This window comes from Lissotriton vulgaris, chromosome 8, assembly GCF_964263255.1.
Source record: "Lissotriton vulgaris chromosome 8, aLisVul1.2, whole genome shotgun sequence".
Classification (NCBI taxonomy): Eukaryota; Metazoa; Chordata; class Amphibia; order Caudata; family Salamandridae; genus Lissotriton; species Lissotriton vulgaris.
Window position 1 is genome coordinate 1,488,718,021 of NC_141696.1, and position 19,110 is coordinate 1,488,737,130.

Below are 19,110 nucleotides of genomic sequence, written 5' to 3' on the forward strand. Positions count from 1 at the left end.
AAAGTTGAGGCTATGTTCACTTCAAGTCAGTCCATGTCTTAGCAGTCAAAATGTGAGACTTGACCTCTGTGACCCCCTCCCCAGCAGATGGTGTCCTGGTGCTGTTCTCTGGCTAAAGTAACACTAACACTGATGACCAAGCAGTGATAATGGATTTCTGATTAAAATAGTCTCCTGGCATTATAATTCGGATGGTTATTTTCCTGGCTGATGTAATGGTTATTTTCCTGGCTGATGTAATTTTCTTCTAGAACTTGAGTATCACATTTTTACATACTAAATGTGCCTGTCTTCCGTGTGAGTGTAGTTGGGTGCATGCAGACTAAAGATCTGACTGCTTACCTTCTTGCTGGCACTCACACATTTCATTCTGCTGCCAATTTGTGCTCTTCATTAGCTACTGGTGCTAAATGGGCTATCTTGCGGTACAAGCACTGGCGTTGCCAATAGGTTTCGCATTTGGAAAGTTGGAGCTATTGGTTTTGTAAATGACATTTTATATTTATATATCGTTATTGGCATTGTCAATAACAATATATAAATATAAAATGTCATTTACAAAACCAATAGCTCCAACTTTCCAAATGCGAAACCTATTGGCAACGCCAGTAGAGAAAGGAGGGGGCTTTTGTTCAAAAGAAGAGCAATCCCTCATAATGGGACGAGCCTGGGGAAGAGAACATCCAGGGGATGCTTGACAATGACAACCAGAGATGCAGATTTTGGGAGTGATTACGTTTGATGTCTCTACTCCTCCATATAGAAAGGGGGCTCTTCACTATTTGTTGTGCTATCCTATGTGAAACAATAAAAAGTAATTAAAACGACCACAACCATTTTGTGTTTGCATCTGCACGCCTCTAAATCCTAGGAAGGTTTTCCACCCAAGCTCTCCTCTAATCCAATCCAGCCAGCTACCACGCTCTAAAAAGAGGCGTTTTATGTACTTCTCAAATGCCATGGTGTTCGATTCTGCTACTTGCTGTTCCACTGGCATGTCCTACCACAGCTCAGCGTCTTCATTTCAGCCGGACCCAGTGCTCGCCCTTCACCCTACGCATGATGCTGTCTCCCATGTACCTCTGCCGCACCTCAATACTCAATCCGGTCACATTGTCTCATTTCCTGTGAGTAGGAATTTATTTAGTTGGATTGTGAGGTGCTACTGCCTGACACAGGGTCGATATGTTCGAGCCAGCGCACGGTGTACCTTGTATGAACATAGTGTAACTATTTCGGCTTTAAAATGCACACTTCCGTACATCAAAGGGGTATAGAGACCGGTTGCCATACTTCAGAAAATATGCTTTTTGCCACATCTTCAATCCTCACCTCAGTAATAAGGCTGACCAAAAACCACCTATTTGCCACCACACGTATAGTTCCATATTCTTGAATTGAATAAATCAGTCATGTCATGAACCATAATCCTTTCTGTTTTGTGAAGTACATTTGCATTGACATTGAAGAGTACGAATTGCCCCTAATATCCGGGTTTATTGTAAATGCTCAAGTGGTACTTTAAGATGCTAGGCCATCTGCAGGATCCCTTACTGTTTAATGTTATTTAATCGTTTACTTATGCCAGGTGGAATGCAACTCAATAGTGAATTTACCATGAAAGTGAAGCTTTAGCTTTGCCTGGGAAGAGTTAGCAAAGGACATACGAATGCACACATTTGTGCATGCAGGTGTAGATAGATCCCTGCCTGCAAGGTGAAAACAAAGTCCTCAAAAAAATAAACACAACAGAAAAGGCAAGCGAAACTGCAAGATCTAACTTAACATCGAATAAAGCAGGCTACCTAACATGACCCCCATTAATGCGTCCAAAATGCCGCCGCCCGCATGGGACTTAATCTCCCGCGCAGGGCATCCGGCAAAACAGCATTACAAAAACTTCACTGGCTCCCCATTGAGGAGCGCATCAAGTTTAAAGCTCTCTGATTTGCTCATCGCATTGCCCAGGGTAAAGGTCCAAGGTATTTGCGCAACCTTCTGACCATACATCGCCCTACCCGGGACCTTAGATCTGCTGGAGCAATGCGGTTTCAAATCCCTCGCGTACGCAGGAGCATGAGAGGCTGCTCCTTCCGCTATCTTGCGAACAAGCACTGGAACAATCTCCCCCTTGGCCTGCGCATGGAGCCTTCAGAAACATTATTCAGATCTAAACTAAAAACCTACCTCTTCCCAAGGGAATAACTTATTCTGTAGCCCAGGACGCAGTCTATCCCCGGTCCTCGGCCTCTTCAGGGAGAAGCAGCACTTCTCAGCGCGGGGACTCACTGTTTTTAGTGTAACCATGCGCTCTATAAGTGGTTTTATTATTAATATTATTATTATTATAAGTCTAGTCAAACAAGTCCGGACACCTCGGTCACTGTCCGAAAGGACGACTTCAACATTGTTTAAACCCCTTTGTTAAGAGATCTCTTGTTATTATACAGACAGATATTCAGGAATTACAATTACACAGAAAAGGCGACAGCAGTTTTTAAAATGCGTTTCATGGTGTGCACAAACATAACCAAGTGCTTTCTAGAGGACTTCACTGACGGAAATGATGTAAAGCTAAACCAGTTGGAGGGAAGCCGGATGGGGGCGGTAGAGCCTGGTGGGGGGGGGGGGAATAAGAGCAAGGGGAGGAGAAGTGTGGCAGGCGGAGTAGGGAGATGCGCGGAGGGAAGCCGGATGGGGCGGGAGAGCCTGATGGGGGGGGGCAGGAATGCGACCGAAGGGAGGAGAAGTGTGGCAGGGGGATTAGGGAGATGCGCGTGCTTGTGTGGTCACGTGACCCGCTTTTGTGGTCACGTGACTCACATGCACTGTGAGAAAACCGCAGTGGTTTGACCAGTCGTTCGAGCACTTGAATTCTCGCCTATTACATTCGCAAGCGAATGATAATAGGCGAAACCTAAAAAACAAGTGTTCTCTTAGTGTTCCTGGCAGTGGTTGTTTGTGATGACAGGATATTAGTACAATGAGGGTGATGTGATTTAAAAGACAACCTAAGAGTGAAAATCCTTCCTTCATCCGCACCCATTATCCTTATGATTCACTTCTCACTCTTCATGGTAGAGTTCGTTTCCCTGGACCAGATAATATAAGAAACCAGTAACCTACCTAAAATCTTATTGGTGGTTCAGCACCATTAATGCTAGTCGCTTTCCCCTCTGTGTTCTTCCTCAAAATTTGCATGTTACAAATGCTCCTTAAAAAGGTAGACTTTCACTGCATATATTAAAATGTAGTTTCACCACATCATAGCTGGTCCTTGCTACATTCTCCTCCAAGTTCTTTTAAGCATTTGCCTTTCTAAGACAAGGGCCCAATGAATCGAAGTCTTATTTTGGCAGTGCTCTTCTGAAAGTCTAATCTTGCCTCTGAGCCTCACATCTTCAGGTAGATGCTAGAGCAGGTCAAAGTGGCGCAGAAGCATTCTCCTGGATGCATTCCAACATCTGTCTTGCCCTGTGCATGCAGTAGAACCTTCCCTTCATGACATTGCTGACAAGTGTAAGCTGAACGGCAGCTATGGGAAGGGTTGCCATGCTGATTTTTAAATCCTACTTCATCCTTCAATACTATTATCCATCCCAGTGACCATTGAGGGCCCTTTTGAGGGAATTCCTCAAACTCTTGATTTTGGATTTCCACGGAGTGCTCCACTTTGTTTGCTTACTAATGTTTACATTCAGCAGCTTTTCCCCCTGTTTTTGTTTTAAAGCCAATGGCACCCGTTGTATCCCACACCTTCTCTAGGTCCATTGCTGATGGTGTGCCATGCAGGGGTCCCATCTTAACCTATTGGGCATCTTTGCTTTCCCGTAACCAGTATCCCAGTGGACAGTTCGGTCGGCCTGGTGTGGCATGGCTGCTTTGTTTTGGAGGTTGTACATCTGTGGAGATGATTAGACTAAAACCGAGATTGGCTTGCTCACTAGCATTAACATTAGTTTCATATATTAGGAGAATCCCACCCAATACACTTGTTTTAGATACAGGAGCAGACACTGTATAATCGTCTAATCAAATATTGGAATGATACTTTTTGCCAGCTGTGGCCTTTTCTTCAGAGTAAAACACTATTTAAAAAACTTAATCAATTACGTTACTGAAATGACTGAAGTTGCATTTTCAGGACTTTGTAATGCGACATATTGTGCCTCATTAAAGAAGGCCTATCAAACTTACTGTTTTTCTATGGTCCCTTTTTTATGCATAATAAGTTAACTGTTCAAGGTACAGATATATTGGCATAGATAAAGATCTGATTTGGTTTTCAACGTATTGTACATTTTGTGGTGTCCTGGAATGAAGAAGTAGTTCCTGATAGGGATATTTATAGTGTATACAGAAGCACAGGAAACATTTGATCGTATTTTGTTTTTTGCTAAACTCTTGGCACATTAATGAATAGGTATTATGCATTTCTACGATGTTAGGGCCTTGGCTATACTAATCCAATAACGAAAGCCATAATCTACCCTATTGAAAGGCAAAATCTGTAATTACTGATAATGTTTAATGTTTACGGATTTATAGAGCGCATGGCTGCCCGTGAGCGTCCCAGCGCTAGAGAAAAAAGAAGGTGGTGAGAGGGAAGTAAGTTAGGGAAACAGCCATGTCTTTAAAAGTTTGCGAAAGGAGATCAGGTTTGGTTGAGCCCGGATATCCAGTGGGAGAGTGTTCCACAACTTGGAGGCGTTGTAGGAAAAGAGACGGCCGCCTGAGCATGCTCTATTAATTCTGGGTACTGACGTGAGGTGGAGGTGGAGGTGAGATGATCGAAGAACTCTATTGGTTGTGTGGGGGATAATAAGCTCCTTCAGTATCGGGGGAGCTTTTTTGTGCAGAATTTAATGTAAAGTGCACAGAGCTTTAAAATGCACTCTTTGTTGAATTGGTAGCCAATGGAGGGCTTTGAGGGAAGGTTTGGCTGAACAGTGGTTACGCGTGCCTGTAAGGAGATGGGCGGCCGTGTTTTGTACAACCTGGAGTTGCGAAATCACTTTTTTGGGGCTCCAAGGTACAAGGCGTTTCCATAGTCCAGGCGAGACAATATTAGACCTTGAATCAGGAGTTTTTGAGATTGAGGGGGCAGCATTGGTAGAATTTTCCTAGAGGACCATAGGAGATTATTCTGATGTTCTTGCGAATATGTTAACTGGAGGTGCTAGCTATTATTACATCTGCAATGACATATTTTTATTTTGGTTTTATTTTTGTTGTAAAAGGTGTGGTTTGTTTTACTTGGTGGAAAATGTGTTTTTTTTTCTCCCAACCAAGAATAAACAGAGGTAAAAGTAAATTACCCCATCTACTCAACACAGCAAGCTTCTTGCTGCTCTACACTCTATTCAAGGCTGAATGAACAAACCATAGCGACACATATACCTTTGATCAGTACACCACAAACCCATCTCTGGCCTCATTTGCACCAAGTCTAGGAGAATTTATTAGACACTTAGGATGTTATCAATATAGGTGTAGTTCTCAAGGATGCTCATTGGTGAAAAATCAGACAAGGAAGGCAATATGTAACAGATTTTCTTTCTTGCATGATGGCAGTCTACTGTTCTCAACTTGTGGGTACCCTGTCATCATAGTAGTTGGACCATAAACAAAATCTTCAGCAGTTTTGTTTAAGGCTTGGTGTGTGCGTTCTGTGCAGCCCTTCCCGTGTCTTACAAAGTGTACCCCATCCCTGTGGCTCTTGCTAAATCTTCTGCCCAACAAACGCTTTTGATTGGAAAAGCTTTTCTCATAATGGTTTATTCCTACGATGGAACCCTGCCACCACACCCCATGATCTTTTCAGACTTCTTTTGCTGCCGTTTTTTCTCCCTCTATAAAGAAGCATGTGGCTGATCTTCGACCTCTGCAATGAACTTAGCATAGTATGCATTTTATTTTGCTCTTTGATCAACGCTGAGTTGCTTCAATTACCATTCTAGCCTCATTGCAACCTTCTACAGGACAGCCAAGTCACCTCAGTAGCATACCCCTCGCGATTATACAAGATCACAAAGTTTGACCACACGACCTTCATGCTAGCAAGAGGTAGGTCTGGTACTGTTACCTGAGCTTTGTCTTGTGCAAACCTTTTTGGCCCTTGTCAAGCCATTAGTCATCCGGACAATGTAAAGGATCTGTTGGACATGACCTATTGGCCAAGAATTTTCCCAGTGGTTGCTTTTTAAGTCTGTTTTGGCCCATTGTGCGGTGCTCGTTGGTTGTGTAGTCACTTTTTTATGCAAAGCAAATGAGCGATAATACCATAGAAGAGTAAGGCAGGAGCGGGTGAGAATGAATCGATCCAGGATAACTTCTTTTGCCTTGGTGCCACCTCCCCACCATATTTGGACATCCTGTGTTGTATAGCGTTTTAGGACCCTAGTGTAATTTTCTCGATTCATGCCCTTATATAGGTATAAAATCCTTATATAGGCATAGAAATCATAACCCTATTAAGACATAGCTCAAGTAGTCCTAATAGGGCTTGACTACGTCCACTAGTTCTGAAAATCTACAACGATTTCTTGGAAAAACCCGCCTTCAGCAGTCCGGGACTTCCCCCTGCATGAATATTAATTTATCCAAGAACTCATGGAGTTTTCAGAGAATTAAGTCTCTAATGGCGTTATTATGTCCAATTTTACGTTAAACTCTGCACCTTCAAGGTATAAATATGCCCACACTTGTCCAAACAAACACACAGTGGTCTGGAGCAGTTTGACTATCTACTTGCCCGACGTGCCCTGCTGTAGCAAGTGCCGAAGGAAGCCGACCCTCTACCTGACTCACTGAGAGACGCTGTACTTTCTCCACCGAGAAATCCAGCTCCAGTGTTTCCAGGCTACCCTTGCGGGTTGCTGGGAAATAGAGTCATGAGAGAGATACACAAGACTTCTTCATTCTAAACCAAGGTACGGAGCTGATTAGACCCTAAGAGAATTCTTGGATTAGATTCTTGGCAAAGAATACTAAAACTAGGGTACACCTCACTTCTTCCCTTGTACTAGACCTAGGTTAAATAGGCGTATTTTAGAAAACACCAGTCGTGTACTTTTAGTCATGATTTCTCACTGTATGTATTTTATGCTTTTTAGGTATTTTATGGCTTAGAAACCATATCCTGCTTTTACAATATTATTTTATAATACTCTTCGTACTGTACACTTTGTACTTTACCGCAAGTATTACGATTGCAGCAGTTCATTTCTTATGCTTGAGAAAGAAGACTGTTCAATAAATATATTTTATTGAAAACGCCTGTCTCTCTATTTCTCTGCACTTCTGGTGAAACGAAGCATGCACGATTGACTGAAGCTTGCACGATTGACTGAGTAAAATAACTATCTATTGTTTCCACAACTCTAGAGCTATATTTCTTATTCTTGGGGAACAAAGTTGTCATGTTTTAAGCGGTTGTCAGAAACTAATCCCTTCTTCATTCGAGAACGTTTCCAGTGACCTCGGAGCTAGCTGGCACACACACAATTAAGTCTAGTATATTTGGTAGAGACCTAGTCGACTTCAGTCCTACGTCTGAACTACAGGATACACTATTCCAATGCGCAGAGCCTATTGGGAATATAGGAACTACACTACACCTGAAGGTGCTTAACGTCAAGTACTATGCTCCCATATGTCCTTTAGTGCCCCTAGACAAGGTTTGTGTCTGTGACCACTCCTTTGTGATCCTGTTAGGGTCTGGAGAAGGCAAAGGGACGCAACACTTAGTTTTCATGCCTCAGGTAAGTTATCCTAGCTCAGGATCTCATGCAGCTCCTACACAATCCCTAAAGTCCTCCCAGTTTACAACCCCCAAGCACCATCCTCCAATCCCCACTCTTCACAGCCTACTAACAAATCACACTCTACAAAATATGTTCATTAATGCACACTCCACAGTACTCTTTGATTGCCGAACACTCGAGATATTGCAGACAAACCTCCCACAGACATAAATGAATCCGTTTAATGTAAAAGTAAAGTGTGAAATACATATTGGTATATTTTGGACAAGATCATCGGAAGCTAAATTTGTCCAGCATAAAAAAAGCAAATAATTAATGGTAGAGTTAATCCTGCCTCTGGCTTTATTCGTTTATTAACTGCTTTGGCATGAGTAAGGTTGCTGCGTATGAATTTCCACTCCTTAGCATTTCCTCTAGAAAGATGTGTAACATATGTTAGACTTATTGCTGACCACCTTGCCAGTTCATTGTCGAGTCCAGATTGGACCATAAGAACAAACTATTCCCACAAATGGTTTCTGTATTGCAGGGTCTGCCTACTAAACTATGAGATGTCACTGATTGAGGTTGTATTCTGGCAAAAGAGGAGTGGTACATACTAGCGGTGAAGTTGAGCATCGCAGCCACTTGTAGCATTAGTGATTGGTTGCATTCTTTAGCAGACATTTTTATACTTTGTCAAATAAACCAGTCTACCCTAATAGTTGACTTTCTTAACATTCCTTTACTAATAGTCTGTAAAGTAGCAGCAAGGTGTTGCTTTGCATTTTTACACTGCTGCTAGGCGCTGACTGCGAGGCAAATTTTCAGGCACAATTGTCAACCCTCAAGTCATTTTAGATGGATTAAATGAGTGTTACAGTGACGGATGCTTGAATAGGATGCAAAACTGAGCAAGGCGTCCTCCAAGTAGGCGCTTTGTAACTCTGAACGTTGGTGAGGCGCTGTTGAGTAAAGGAAATAAGATTTTGTTTTTGAGGTTTTTCATTAAGTGTGACTGGTTAGGTGCAGCAAAGACTTTTGTTAATTATAATTTATTTTTGTGGTCTTTTTTTGTTTTATGACCTACCTCCTTTTAAATCTATAGTAAGGACCCTATTCCAAGCGTGTGAAAATTATGAAGATTCCACTAGAAAAAGCATGGTCCATTCTAACACTGTTTACTGTCAGCACTAAGGAACAGCAGCAAGCATCTCAGAAAGAAAGTGAAGCTGGTGCCTGCTCGCTGAAGCTTTTGACTATCTCACAGTTGGCAAGCGGGGGGGGGTAAGCACTTTGTGCCACGTAATGAAAAGGAATTGGGAGCTAGATGCTTTGTGTACCACCGGTTTGACTCTGGGACCTGCAGGCCTAACAGTAGAGGAGTATCCATGGTTTGCTGAGAGCACCCAGACAGGAGAGCCTGTGTTCGGTGTAAGTAGCTCTTATATTGTCTGCAGACTTGGGCAGAGTTAACTTGGCACTGGACCCATTTAAACCTGCTGCTCTTGACTAAGTGATCCGTTCAGAATAACCTCCATTTAGTTCTGTGGAGTGGTATTGGATTGCTTGATTTTTAACCATTTCATATTGACATTACTGCTCTATAGCCCCCACAGAGAGGCTTAGTTTCCTGTTAACATGCAGGATGGAACACTAGGAGCTAGCTAGCCAGCAAGACTGAAAGCTGTGCAGGCTGTAGTTGACCTTACCGGTCTGTAAAGAGGATTCTGTGATGGCAGCTCCCCGTCCTGTCATGTTGGGTTACTTTCCATGGGCCACGCATCTACTCCCAAGCCTAAGGGCACGCGCTGACCAAAATAGGGAGTGTTGTTGTATGTACCAGGAGGTGCTTCGGCTTAAAGATTTGATGAAACCCAAGGCTTCATTCTCCAGTAGTATCTTGTGAAATAGACTGTTCAGACGCGGCTGTCCAGGCTTCTCGCTTTGATTTTGCTGACATAGAAGCTCCATCAGCCAGACAAAAGTTAAAACAATTAAATAAACTCAGCTAGTTTTTATTTTTCTTATTTTCTTTGGGTGATTGGGCTTTCTTCTCATCCAAAGCAAGAGAAGGATCTCAAGCATCCCAGCCCTATCTTTTTCGGAAGAGGCACAGGGAGCATTTATTTTTGTCCTCTTTCAGTTGAGGCATCTCCTGCTCCCACAGTGCTCCATATTTTCGGGGTGCTAATAACCTTATTGCTCCTACCTGCAGGGTAAAAATGGCTTCTCCAGTTTTCAATCGCCTCTTTGAAGTCGTAAAGGAAACATTTGCTTTCCTTGGCTGGCATAGTAAGCTGGAATCTCTTAGCCAGTTTTCACGATGTGATGGAAAAAGCGGCTATGTCCTCTGGTGGAGAGCTTGATTGTGGCAATGGTGACACGGAGACGTTCGAACAATATATTGGTCCCATTCATCCCCAACCACGTCATCTTGAGTGATTTCTCCTTTTTCCTCTTGATCATCCTGATCGGAATCATGTAAGTCATCACGAATTGTAATAACCTTTTGGACCTACTTCCGAGGAGGAGGAGGTGGCGGAGTCAGAGTTATTTCTTTTGCAGGTTGAGAGACTTTCCCAGTGGCCCGGGAAGGGACGGGAGCATTGTCTTCCGGAAATCGACGGTAATAGCTGTTGATCATGCTCCTTAGGTCTGATATGAACGAGACGGGCACTGACATGGCCTCTTCCCGCACGGGCGTATCCACTTCCTTCCTCTTTGTCATCATAATGATAAGCCTGGTGAAATGACTCCTATCTCATCTGGCCCTTGACCAGCCGATCTGTAAAAGTGAAATGCTCCTGGACCTCTTGAGGGTCTTCCTCATCGGCATCCTGATGCTTAATTTGGAGCTGCGACGGACTGTAAGCAACACCATAGGATCCTTCCACCTCAGATTCCTGGCAATCCAGAATGGTAGAGAGCAGAAGAGGTGAAATCTTCCGCATACAAAACCTTCCTCTTTTGCTCGTCAACGATCCCATTGACGGAGCAATCCTTTTTATACAGATGTAGGTTGAATTTATCTTTGTTGGAGATGGCATTGTCGACGATTTTTTCGACGACTAAGAAATCGTCGACGGGGCCGTCGACGGAACAATCATCAGCGTAGTCGACGGTAAGCTCGTCGACAAGTATCTTGCCGTAGACTAAGGTCTGGTACTCACCGTCGACGGAGTCGTTGTCGTCAAGATTATTATCGTCGTCGTAGAGATTGTCGTCGTCGTCAACGAGATGGTCGTCGTCTAGGTCGTCTACTGTCTCGTCGGCGATCTGACAGGAATTTCAGTAGATTTCGTCGACTGAAGCGACGACTGAGCCTTCTTTTCTGAGGAAGGCTTGATGTTCCTTCACAGAACCCTCTATTTTGTTTCTTAGAGGTGTGTCCCTTGGCTTCTCCCTCAGACTCGGAGTGTGGAGTTTTCCTTTTCTGAAGCCATAATAAGAGGCGCTCTTCTTTATCCTTAAGTGTTTTGGCAGAGAAGGTCTGGCAATACTTGCAGTCCTTAGGGATATGCTTAGGGTACATACAGTACAAGCACTCCTTGTGGGGATCCTCAGAATATAATCTGGCCTTGCCCCAGACCTGCAAGCTCTGAAAAGGCTCTTCTCGGAGCTTTCAGACATTTTGAATGTAATAATGCTTGACAAGAAATGAACAGTACCGGACTCACAACTGTGAAGGTCAAAAGTTCAGTGAAGAGAGAAAAAACTAAGCAGAGCTCAGGGAGACTCCTCACACGAAGGCGGTTGGAAATCTGAGGTATGGTGGCTCTGCTGGGAATGGTGTAGGCTGGTGCTGGCTGCTGATTGGCTGTAGTTTGGGCCACATAATGAGGAGGAGAGGTTACCTATTGGTTTCACTACTCTATTGTTTCCAGGCAGTTTTTTCTTCTACTGCTATGGTTATTATTTACATGGAGACTCCCACCATGACGACGGGGAAGATACAAGCATGTGAATCTATGAAAGATAATACTGGAGAACCATAGTGTACAGGTAAGTAACTAGTTCTTTCTGAAAACCAGTCCATCATTGCGCCCTCACCCGTGGCTTTGATCCATTATGGCGGGATAGACATTCGCTATTGCCCGCAGAAGTGGGCAATAATGCTTAATTGGAAGTTACTTAAACATCTTATTAAACCTTGTGCTTGTGGTGTGTAGTTGTAAAGTTAGTTATCCAGTTTCCAACACTTAATCAGAAACATGATACATATATATTTTTTAATAGATTGTTTACTCTTTGCTACTTGTGTACCCTGCCTCTGCAGTAATTTTTGTAGAGACCGTCTGATAGTGCTGGATTTCCGACGCTTGCATCATATTTAGTAGAGGTTCAGCCAGGAGGAATGAAGCAGGATGGGGTTTTAAAAACTGCTGACATCTTAATGAATGCCTTTTTGTCTTTGCATCTGTTCGCAGGGCCCAGTCATATACGCTCAACTAGACCACTCGGGAGGTACAAGCAACCAGATCATCAAATCTGATTCTGTTGTGTATGCTAACATTCTCAAAAACTGAGGCGAGGATCTCCCGAACACCACCAACCTACAAAGCTGGAACAGGGGCAACCTTTGCAACTGGAATCACTTGAAGCAAATGTGCCCCGGAACTACACATGGCCTTGCAGCCCTGGACCAATGCATGTGAATACGGACAGATGTGTATTATATATAAATGTGCCTGTAAATATTCTATTTAAGTTTACCAAACTGAGACCAGTGGTGCCTGCTTGAGAGGTGGCCAGATTCCACTCCTCGCAAGCAGCTATTTTTAAACGTTTTTTTTTTTTTGGAGTGTTGTGGCAGATGGGGTGATGAGAAATATTTTTTCACAGGTTGTCGCATGGTATTTTAATATATAAAATTGAAAAGTGTATTTTTAGGAGAAACAATATACATATAGCTTATAAACCATAGTTGCAATAGAGCTAATGCTCCCTTGAGTTCAAATGAGGGTGTTGTGACGGCCTTTCATGCCCTGTACAGAGAGCAAGTGATTTCAGTGGTTGGGTGGTTGAGAGGTTCCTCTTCCAGATGTTTATAAAGACGCTGAGCACTGCCAACATCTCAAATTAAAAGACGTAGCCTTGACCTAGTGTGCTTGGGGTACATTGGGAAGTGTTCTGTGTGCAGTCATGGCCGATAGGCTCATTAGAACCTTCAGCACAGCGCGAAAATTCGCGCCGCGCTGAAGGGGTTAAGGACCATTGACTTCTTCATAGCGACACTAAGAACGTGCGATTCCATTTCCACGCAAGCACCTGTTTTGCTTCTTCATGTAACTATCTCACTCCAATCATCTAATCTCTTCCAAATCCATGATGTGCCTCCACTGAGGGGTCCAGTTCTATACAGTAATGTGGCACCTCTCTGCCCTTAGATTGATGGGTATTGCATGGTACAGGCTACCTGGAATTCATAAATAGGCAAAAGCAATAAGAAAACAGTATTCACAGCCTCGTAGATTTATTGTCTTTATGCCAGCCTCTCGCTTCAGAATTTTAGTAGGTAGCCTAAACCACTGTGGAGGGGGCAAAAGATGGGGGGGTGTGCAGGTAGGCATTGAGTCCCCCGATGCTTGTAATCCAACCACTTATAAGTCTTAGCAAACCTTGCTGCTGGTGGAAAATTGAGACACCAAGCCCACACCGCAGTCAAATGCCACATCCATCGAAGGTGTAAGAAACCCTGCTGTTGCAGTTGTTCATCATCTAAGAAGTAAATGAATTACCTCTACCTCGTAGCCTGACAGGCCTTTTGTGGTGCAGACACCTGGGTCCGCCTAAGGACTTGAGTTGTAGCATGATGACATGCCCAGGGTACCGCACCCTCTGTTGGCGCTACTTAAGATGTTTCAGGAGATGGCATAGAAGCATGACCTGGAAACTTCGATGAATGCATTGTGCATCTTTAGGAGCCTTTGTGTAGTGTTTATTGTGCTTTGAATAACCATGTTAAATTGTAATGTTGCATATAACAATGTGCAGCCACTTTAGGTGGAAGACTATTGGAACTTTAAGTCTGTGTAAGCGAAGCCAAAGGTATTTCATTTATAGAGTAGATTTTTATTTTTTATGCCTTTTCTATCTACCTGGAATGCTGTATAGCTTGGTCTGTAGCCTGTTGCTAAATGTACAGCCCTTTCTCAGCAGGTTCTGATTTGGTTTATTTTGTCGCTCAGCCCCGGTGCATTGATACTTGTCCCACTGATACCACAGTATGTTTTGTTTCTTCCAAAAACACGTTCAAAATGGTTGTGATGAAGGGCATATTAGTTTGGTGCCCATAGGGAATACTTTAAAGCATTATTTTCTAAAATGCCTCGCCCATGTCCATGTGGACGGTGCGAGTTGTCGTTACACTGCGGGTGTGGTCCTATTTACTTGCCTCCCCGCAGGCTGGAGTCCGCATCCTTTCAAGAGATCCTGAACATTACAAATTGCAGAATTGAATTCTAAAATGGAAACTACTTCATATTTTTATAGTACAGGGATAAATGGTTGTCCTAAAAACACTACAACGTGATATTTTCTGCATTTTTATCTCATGGCATCAGTGTCAAAAGACTCTAAGGTAAAAGTCCAAGGTCTCTAGACTAACCCTTTCTTGATATCCTGTGCACTGAACTGGGCAATGAAAATTATAGAGCGTTAAAATGAGTAGTGCTCTATGTTCTAAGGATAGAAACGGTCTCTTTCTGCGATTGATGAAGGGGGACAGTGCTGCACTGGAGGCAAATAACACTTGCGCTCCTCCATCAAAAAACGTGGATTTTTCACATCTTTTATGTGTGCGTCGAAGAAGCAGATGTGCGAGGTCCAGCAACCTCTACCTCTACCTCATTGGGACTTGCCTGCCATTTTCAGCCAGTCTGTTGAGGAAAGTGGTGGAGCGTTGGACTCTGTGATGCGGGTTTGAGCTGAAGATGTTTCCACAATCCCACTTAACACAAAAGGATCCTCTAGCTATACTGTAAATCAGATCTTAGATATCAACATTTCAACAGCTGGTCAGTTCTTTCAAGCACAGGAATTATCCGTCATTGAGTCTAGTCTTCTGCATCACTTGTGCAGCAAGGTGTGGTCTTGCAAAGTTGTAGATCCAGTGCATCACACAAGGGCTATCATGGCACCTTGTAATTCAGTGGGGCTTCCCTTGTGAATCCAGAATCAAGACTAGAGCGTTGAGTGCTCTTCCACCAGTCGACACTGTCCTGCAGGTCTGTGTACCTTTCCATACAGCGGTGGTAGTATTTATTTTAAAACATTTTATCCCCTGGAAAATAACCTGCGTTTATAGAGGTAGGTGGACACGAAATAAGGGGGAAAAGATGTTCATACATTTGGTGGAACAAAATAAAAAAAAGTAAACTGGAATTTCAAGCTATTGAGTTGAATCTTCAGTCTGATTTTACTTGTGTCAAGCACATTGGGCATTAAATAAGGTATTTAGGCCAGCAAGTGCAGTGCCGCCAGGTAGGAAATAAATTGTCATAGGCTAAAGAAAATACGGAACTTGGGATCAAAATGTGTAGGTCGTAGGGTATTTTTTCCATCTCGTCAACCCTTTTTCTCTGCTGTTATTTTCTGCAGACCTTTTGATCAGATAAGAGTACTTGTCCCCAACAAGGAGTTTTATAAATTATCTATTAATTGATCAAACCTAATTAGCTGGTGTGATGGCCATCTTCTTTGTAGGCTTTTTGTTACCTACTGAATAGACCGTAAAGGCTGCACTATTTATTAAAAAAGCAATCAGGACTTTTTCATTTTATATGGGAAAAATATTGCTTTACTTCCTGTAGAGTTGAGCATCTTTTGTGGGTGTTAAATTATGTACTACTTTTTGAAGTGGTAGATTTTAATTCTTTTAAGTCAAATAAAAGCGGGTGGGTGACTATGGAAAATAAAAATAAAAAAGAATCCCTAAAATTCCAGGTTTTCTGTTTCCCTTGACTTTCTTCTGAAGAGTAAGCTTCGGAAGTTCACAACTTACTGTCTATTTGATATTGATTTAATGTTATTCTTTGGAGAGATTTATATACATTGCCTTGCAGCTTAGGTTAGCATTACCTTGGAACCATGTATTCATTGATACAACATTGCACGTGCACAGCCACAGAGTTATAGTTCCACTGAAAATCCTTGCATCCTCTTCCCTGGATACCATTTTTTTTAGTCAGTGCCGGTTACAGGTGAGGTTTAAAGTAGGTTGTCCATATTGATTGATCTTCACGCTTGAAATTTCTGTATTCGTAGAGATCCCAACTCTTTTGATTTTATATATTTTTTAAGATGAATCGATAAGACATCCCTTAAGTGTATTGTTGCCATAGGTAGTGCACCGTTGGTCACATGGACATTATTTTCACTTTTCGCTCTGAGGTACAAAAGGTATTTGGCCTGCTGCAGTACCATAAACACTATTATAGACTTGTTCTTTGACATAAAGCCTGTAATGTCTTCCTGAGATCATGCAGTAATAATTACTGAATTGCACTGTTCTGTCACCAGTTTATCCTTTTCATTTAAACTATTTTTGTACCATGGTCTTGAACCTCATTTATTGAAGCTGCCATTATTTTCTTATTTTGTCTCGGATGCCTTAATCTGTTTTGATTGTAGTTGTCATTGTTTAAATAAAATTTTCAACTGCTTTTTTGTTGTGTGATTTGTCGTACTGTTTCATTAAATTATCTTTGTGAAGTCAATGAGGAAACTGTGGTTACATCCTTTTCCTGGGCGAGGCACATTTTATGCTGTGGTGGTACGTTGGAAATTGTTTGACTTTAAACGGTAATAGAAATGCATGCAGTCTTTTCTACTTGGGTGTAGTTTTGTCCTGATCACATCAAATTGAATGTTTAATTCAGTAACAGAAACAAACATTTATTCAAAGGCTTAGACAATTTCTACAATTGCCAAACTCTCAAAGTGCATTGTAGGACATTTCCAGTGTAGACTGTATGCTCTTTGCATAATAGATACATTTCTGCACTCAAGAGCCACCACCAACCAAGATCCATGTTTAGAATAATTCACTGTTCGGCTGGACCTATCAAAAGTCCTTTTACATTTATTTAATAAATTGTAAAGGATGTGTTCACACCGTATTCTCTTTTTTTTTTTTTTCTGGAGAACATCCCCTTTTCATAATTTTCATTTGTAGGGCATCCCAGCACTTTCTCAGCCTATGTTGTTGTCTATTGTTGTGGTACTTTCAGTGGTTTGTTTAGTAAGCACCGTATTGTCCATTGTTGTATTTAATGATGGTTGGTACTGAAAAGTAAAGTGTATCTGATCTCGTAAGAGATCTTTGGAGTGTACTGTGCGTATGATTCTGTGTTGCAATTTTGCATTCCACTGGAATAAATGTTTTCTGTTGCTGACCTAAATGGACAGTTCTCTATAGTAGAATCATTAGCAAAGTATATAACTTTGATGCAGAGAATGAGGGTGTGTACTCTTTAGTGTAACTTAGTCTGAAAAGGTGGTAGCAACTCTACTATTTATGGATTTGGTGAGCTATTTTTAGCATGAGGCTGCAGGAAGTCGGACTTTTGGGAAGCCTAATGTCTTCTGTTGGGAAGCCCAATGGCTTCTGTTGGGAAGCCCAATGGCTTCTGTTGGGAAGCCCAATGGCTTCTGTTGGGAAGCCCAATGGCTTCTGTTGGGAAGCCCAATGGCTTCTTTTGGGAAGCCCAATGGCTTCTTTTGGGAAGCCCAATGGCTTCTTTTGGGAAGCCCAATGGCTTCTTGCTTCCTTTGGGAAGCCCAATGGCTTCTTTTGGGAAGCCCAATGGCTTCTGTTGGGGAGCCCAATGGCTTCTGTTGGGGTAGAACACATTTTAAGTATGGACATGAGTGCATGATCTACCACATTTACTTGTACATACTGTTCAGAGTTTGAGACTGATTCACATTTTAGAAGAGTGGTGGTTGAGCTACGAAGTCTGCCTGGTATATGCGGAAGGCTGACCGTGTTGCTTGTGGTATTAAGTGCTTGGGTTTAGTTGTGACTTTTGTTCTCCTTTTTGAAGAGCGCTTTTCCTCGGGTAAGTGTTCTAGCTGACAGTTATGATGAAACCCTGGCTACTGTACAGTGCATTGCAAAGATGTCCGATACATATGGAGTCCTTAGATAGGGATTTCTGAGTGCGACACTGCAGCATACAGGCAGCATTACAGAATGAAAACTGAAGACCATTTGAGATCGGCCGTGCTGCATATGGAAGACCAGCTCTCCACATTCCATCTGCAGCTTTCAGACATACCGTAGGGGACTCTAGGGAAAGAATCCTATATTTTACAAGTCAATAGAGTGACTGCCATACTACACGCATTGCATCGGTTTTGTATAAGATTGGCTCCAGCAGAATAGATGCTATTGTTAGGTGCCAGCAGCATCTAGACATAATTCATTGATCTCCGCATCCTGCTTTGATGCAAGGCATTTTGGTGACCCCCACTTTCATTGCTAAGAAGACCATCTATCTTTAAAACAAAAAAAAGGTAATGTGCTCTATCCTCTCTGATATACAATTCAGTCAGTCACTAAGTGTTTAAGAATTTCTTGCAGTTGTAAATGTTAGAAATACACTTTTTTTGTGATCAACCCAGATTTTTCACCTTTTGCTGGATCCTGTATTTTTGCTGGCTTTAGAACTCTTCACTATAGCCCTGCTGAATAGTAATAAAGTACCTGTGCCCCCTTTAAAACATGGGTGAATTGGTATACTCCTACTTGGCATATTTAATTTGCATATAAGGGCCTAGTGTATGGTAAAAAGTGTACTCCGGGCCTGGAAGTTAAATGCCAGTAGTTGACTGCAGCGCCTATTGAGCCATCCACTACAGTGGCAGCGCAAACATGACATCAGGCCTACTGTTGAAGCCTGGCTGTAGCAGTGTAAATGATATGCGACCTGTCAAACCTTTTTGACAGGTAAAAATCTCCCTATAAATATTGAGTCAGCCCTAGGTAGGCCTTGTAGCCCACAGGACAGGTCGCTTTGTATTTAAAAGTAAAGCATGTAGAAGTTTAATGTTAATGTCTATACAGTATCTAGCACACAAAGGATGTTTCCGGTAGGCCTATCTGTCCTATATAGGAAACATTACTGATTACAATTCTAATACTACATACCGGAAGGGGACCAGTTAGAAAAATAATTAAACATGCATTATTAATAGGTATTAAATATCCAATTCAATAGTGAAGTCTGATTTTAAATAAAAAGGAAAAGTAACTTTAAGAAAGTTACCTTTTCCCGGCCTGAGGTTCCTGGAGGATAATTTGCATTTGCTCGCCAGCTTCTCCCAGACGGTAATTAGCCTTGGAATAAGTGTGAAATGT

The 19,110-nt window shown here is 42.3% G+C and overlaps 1 protein-coding gene across 1 annotated transcript in view; it reads left to right on the forward strand.

Moving 5' to 3' along the window:
* Positions 1-16,411, forward strand: part of MPZL1 (myelin protein zero like 1) — a 153,923-nt gene extending 137,512 nt beyond the window's left edge. Inside the window, exon 6 of the mRNA XM_086935573.1 lies at positions 12,176-16,411. Coding sequence (XP_086791699.1) covers positions 12,176-12,274 — 99 coding nt within the window. The 3' untranslated portion in view covers positions 12,275-16,411. The remainder of the gene's footprint in view (positions 1-12,175) is intronic.
* Positions 16,412-19,110: the final 2,699 nt, after the last annotated feature.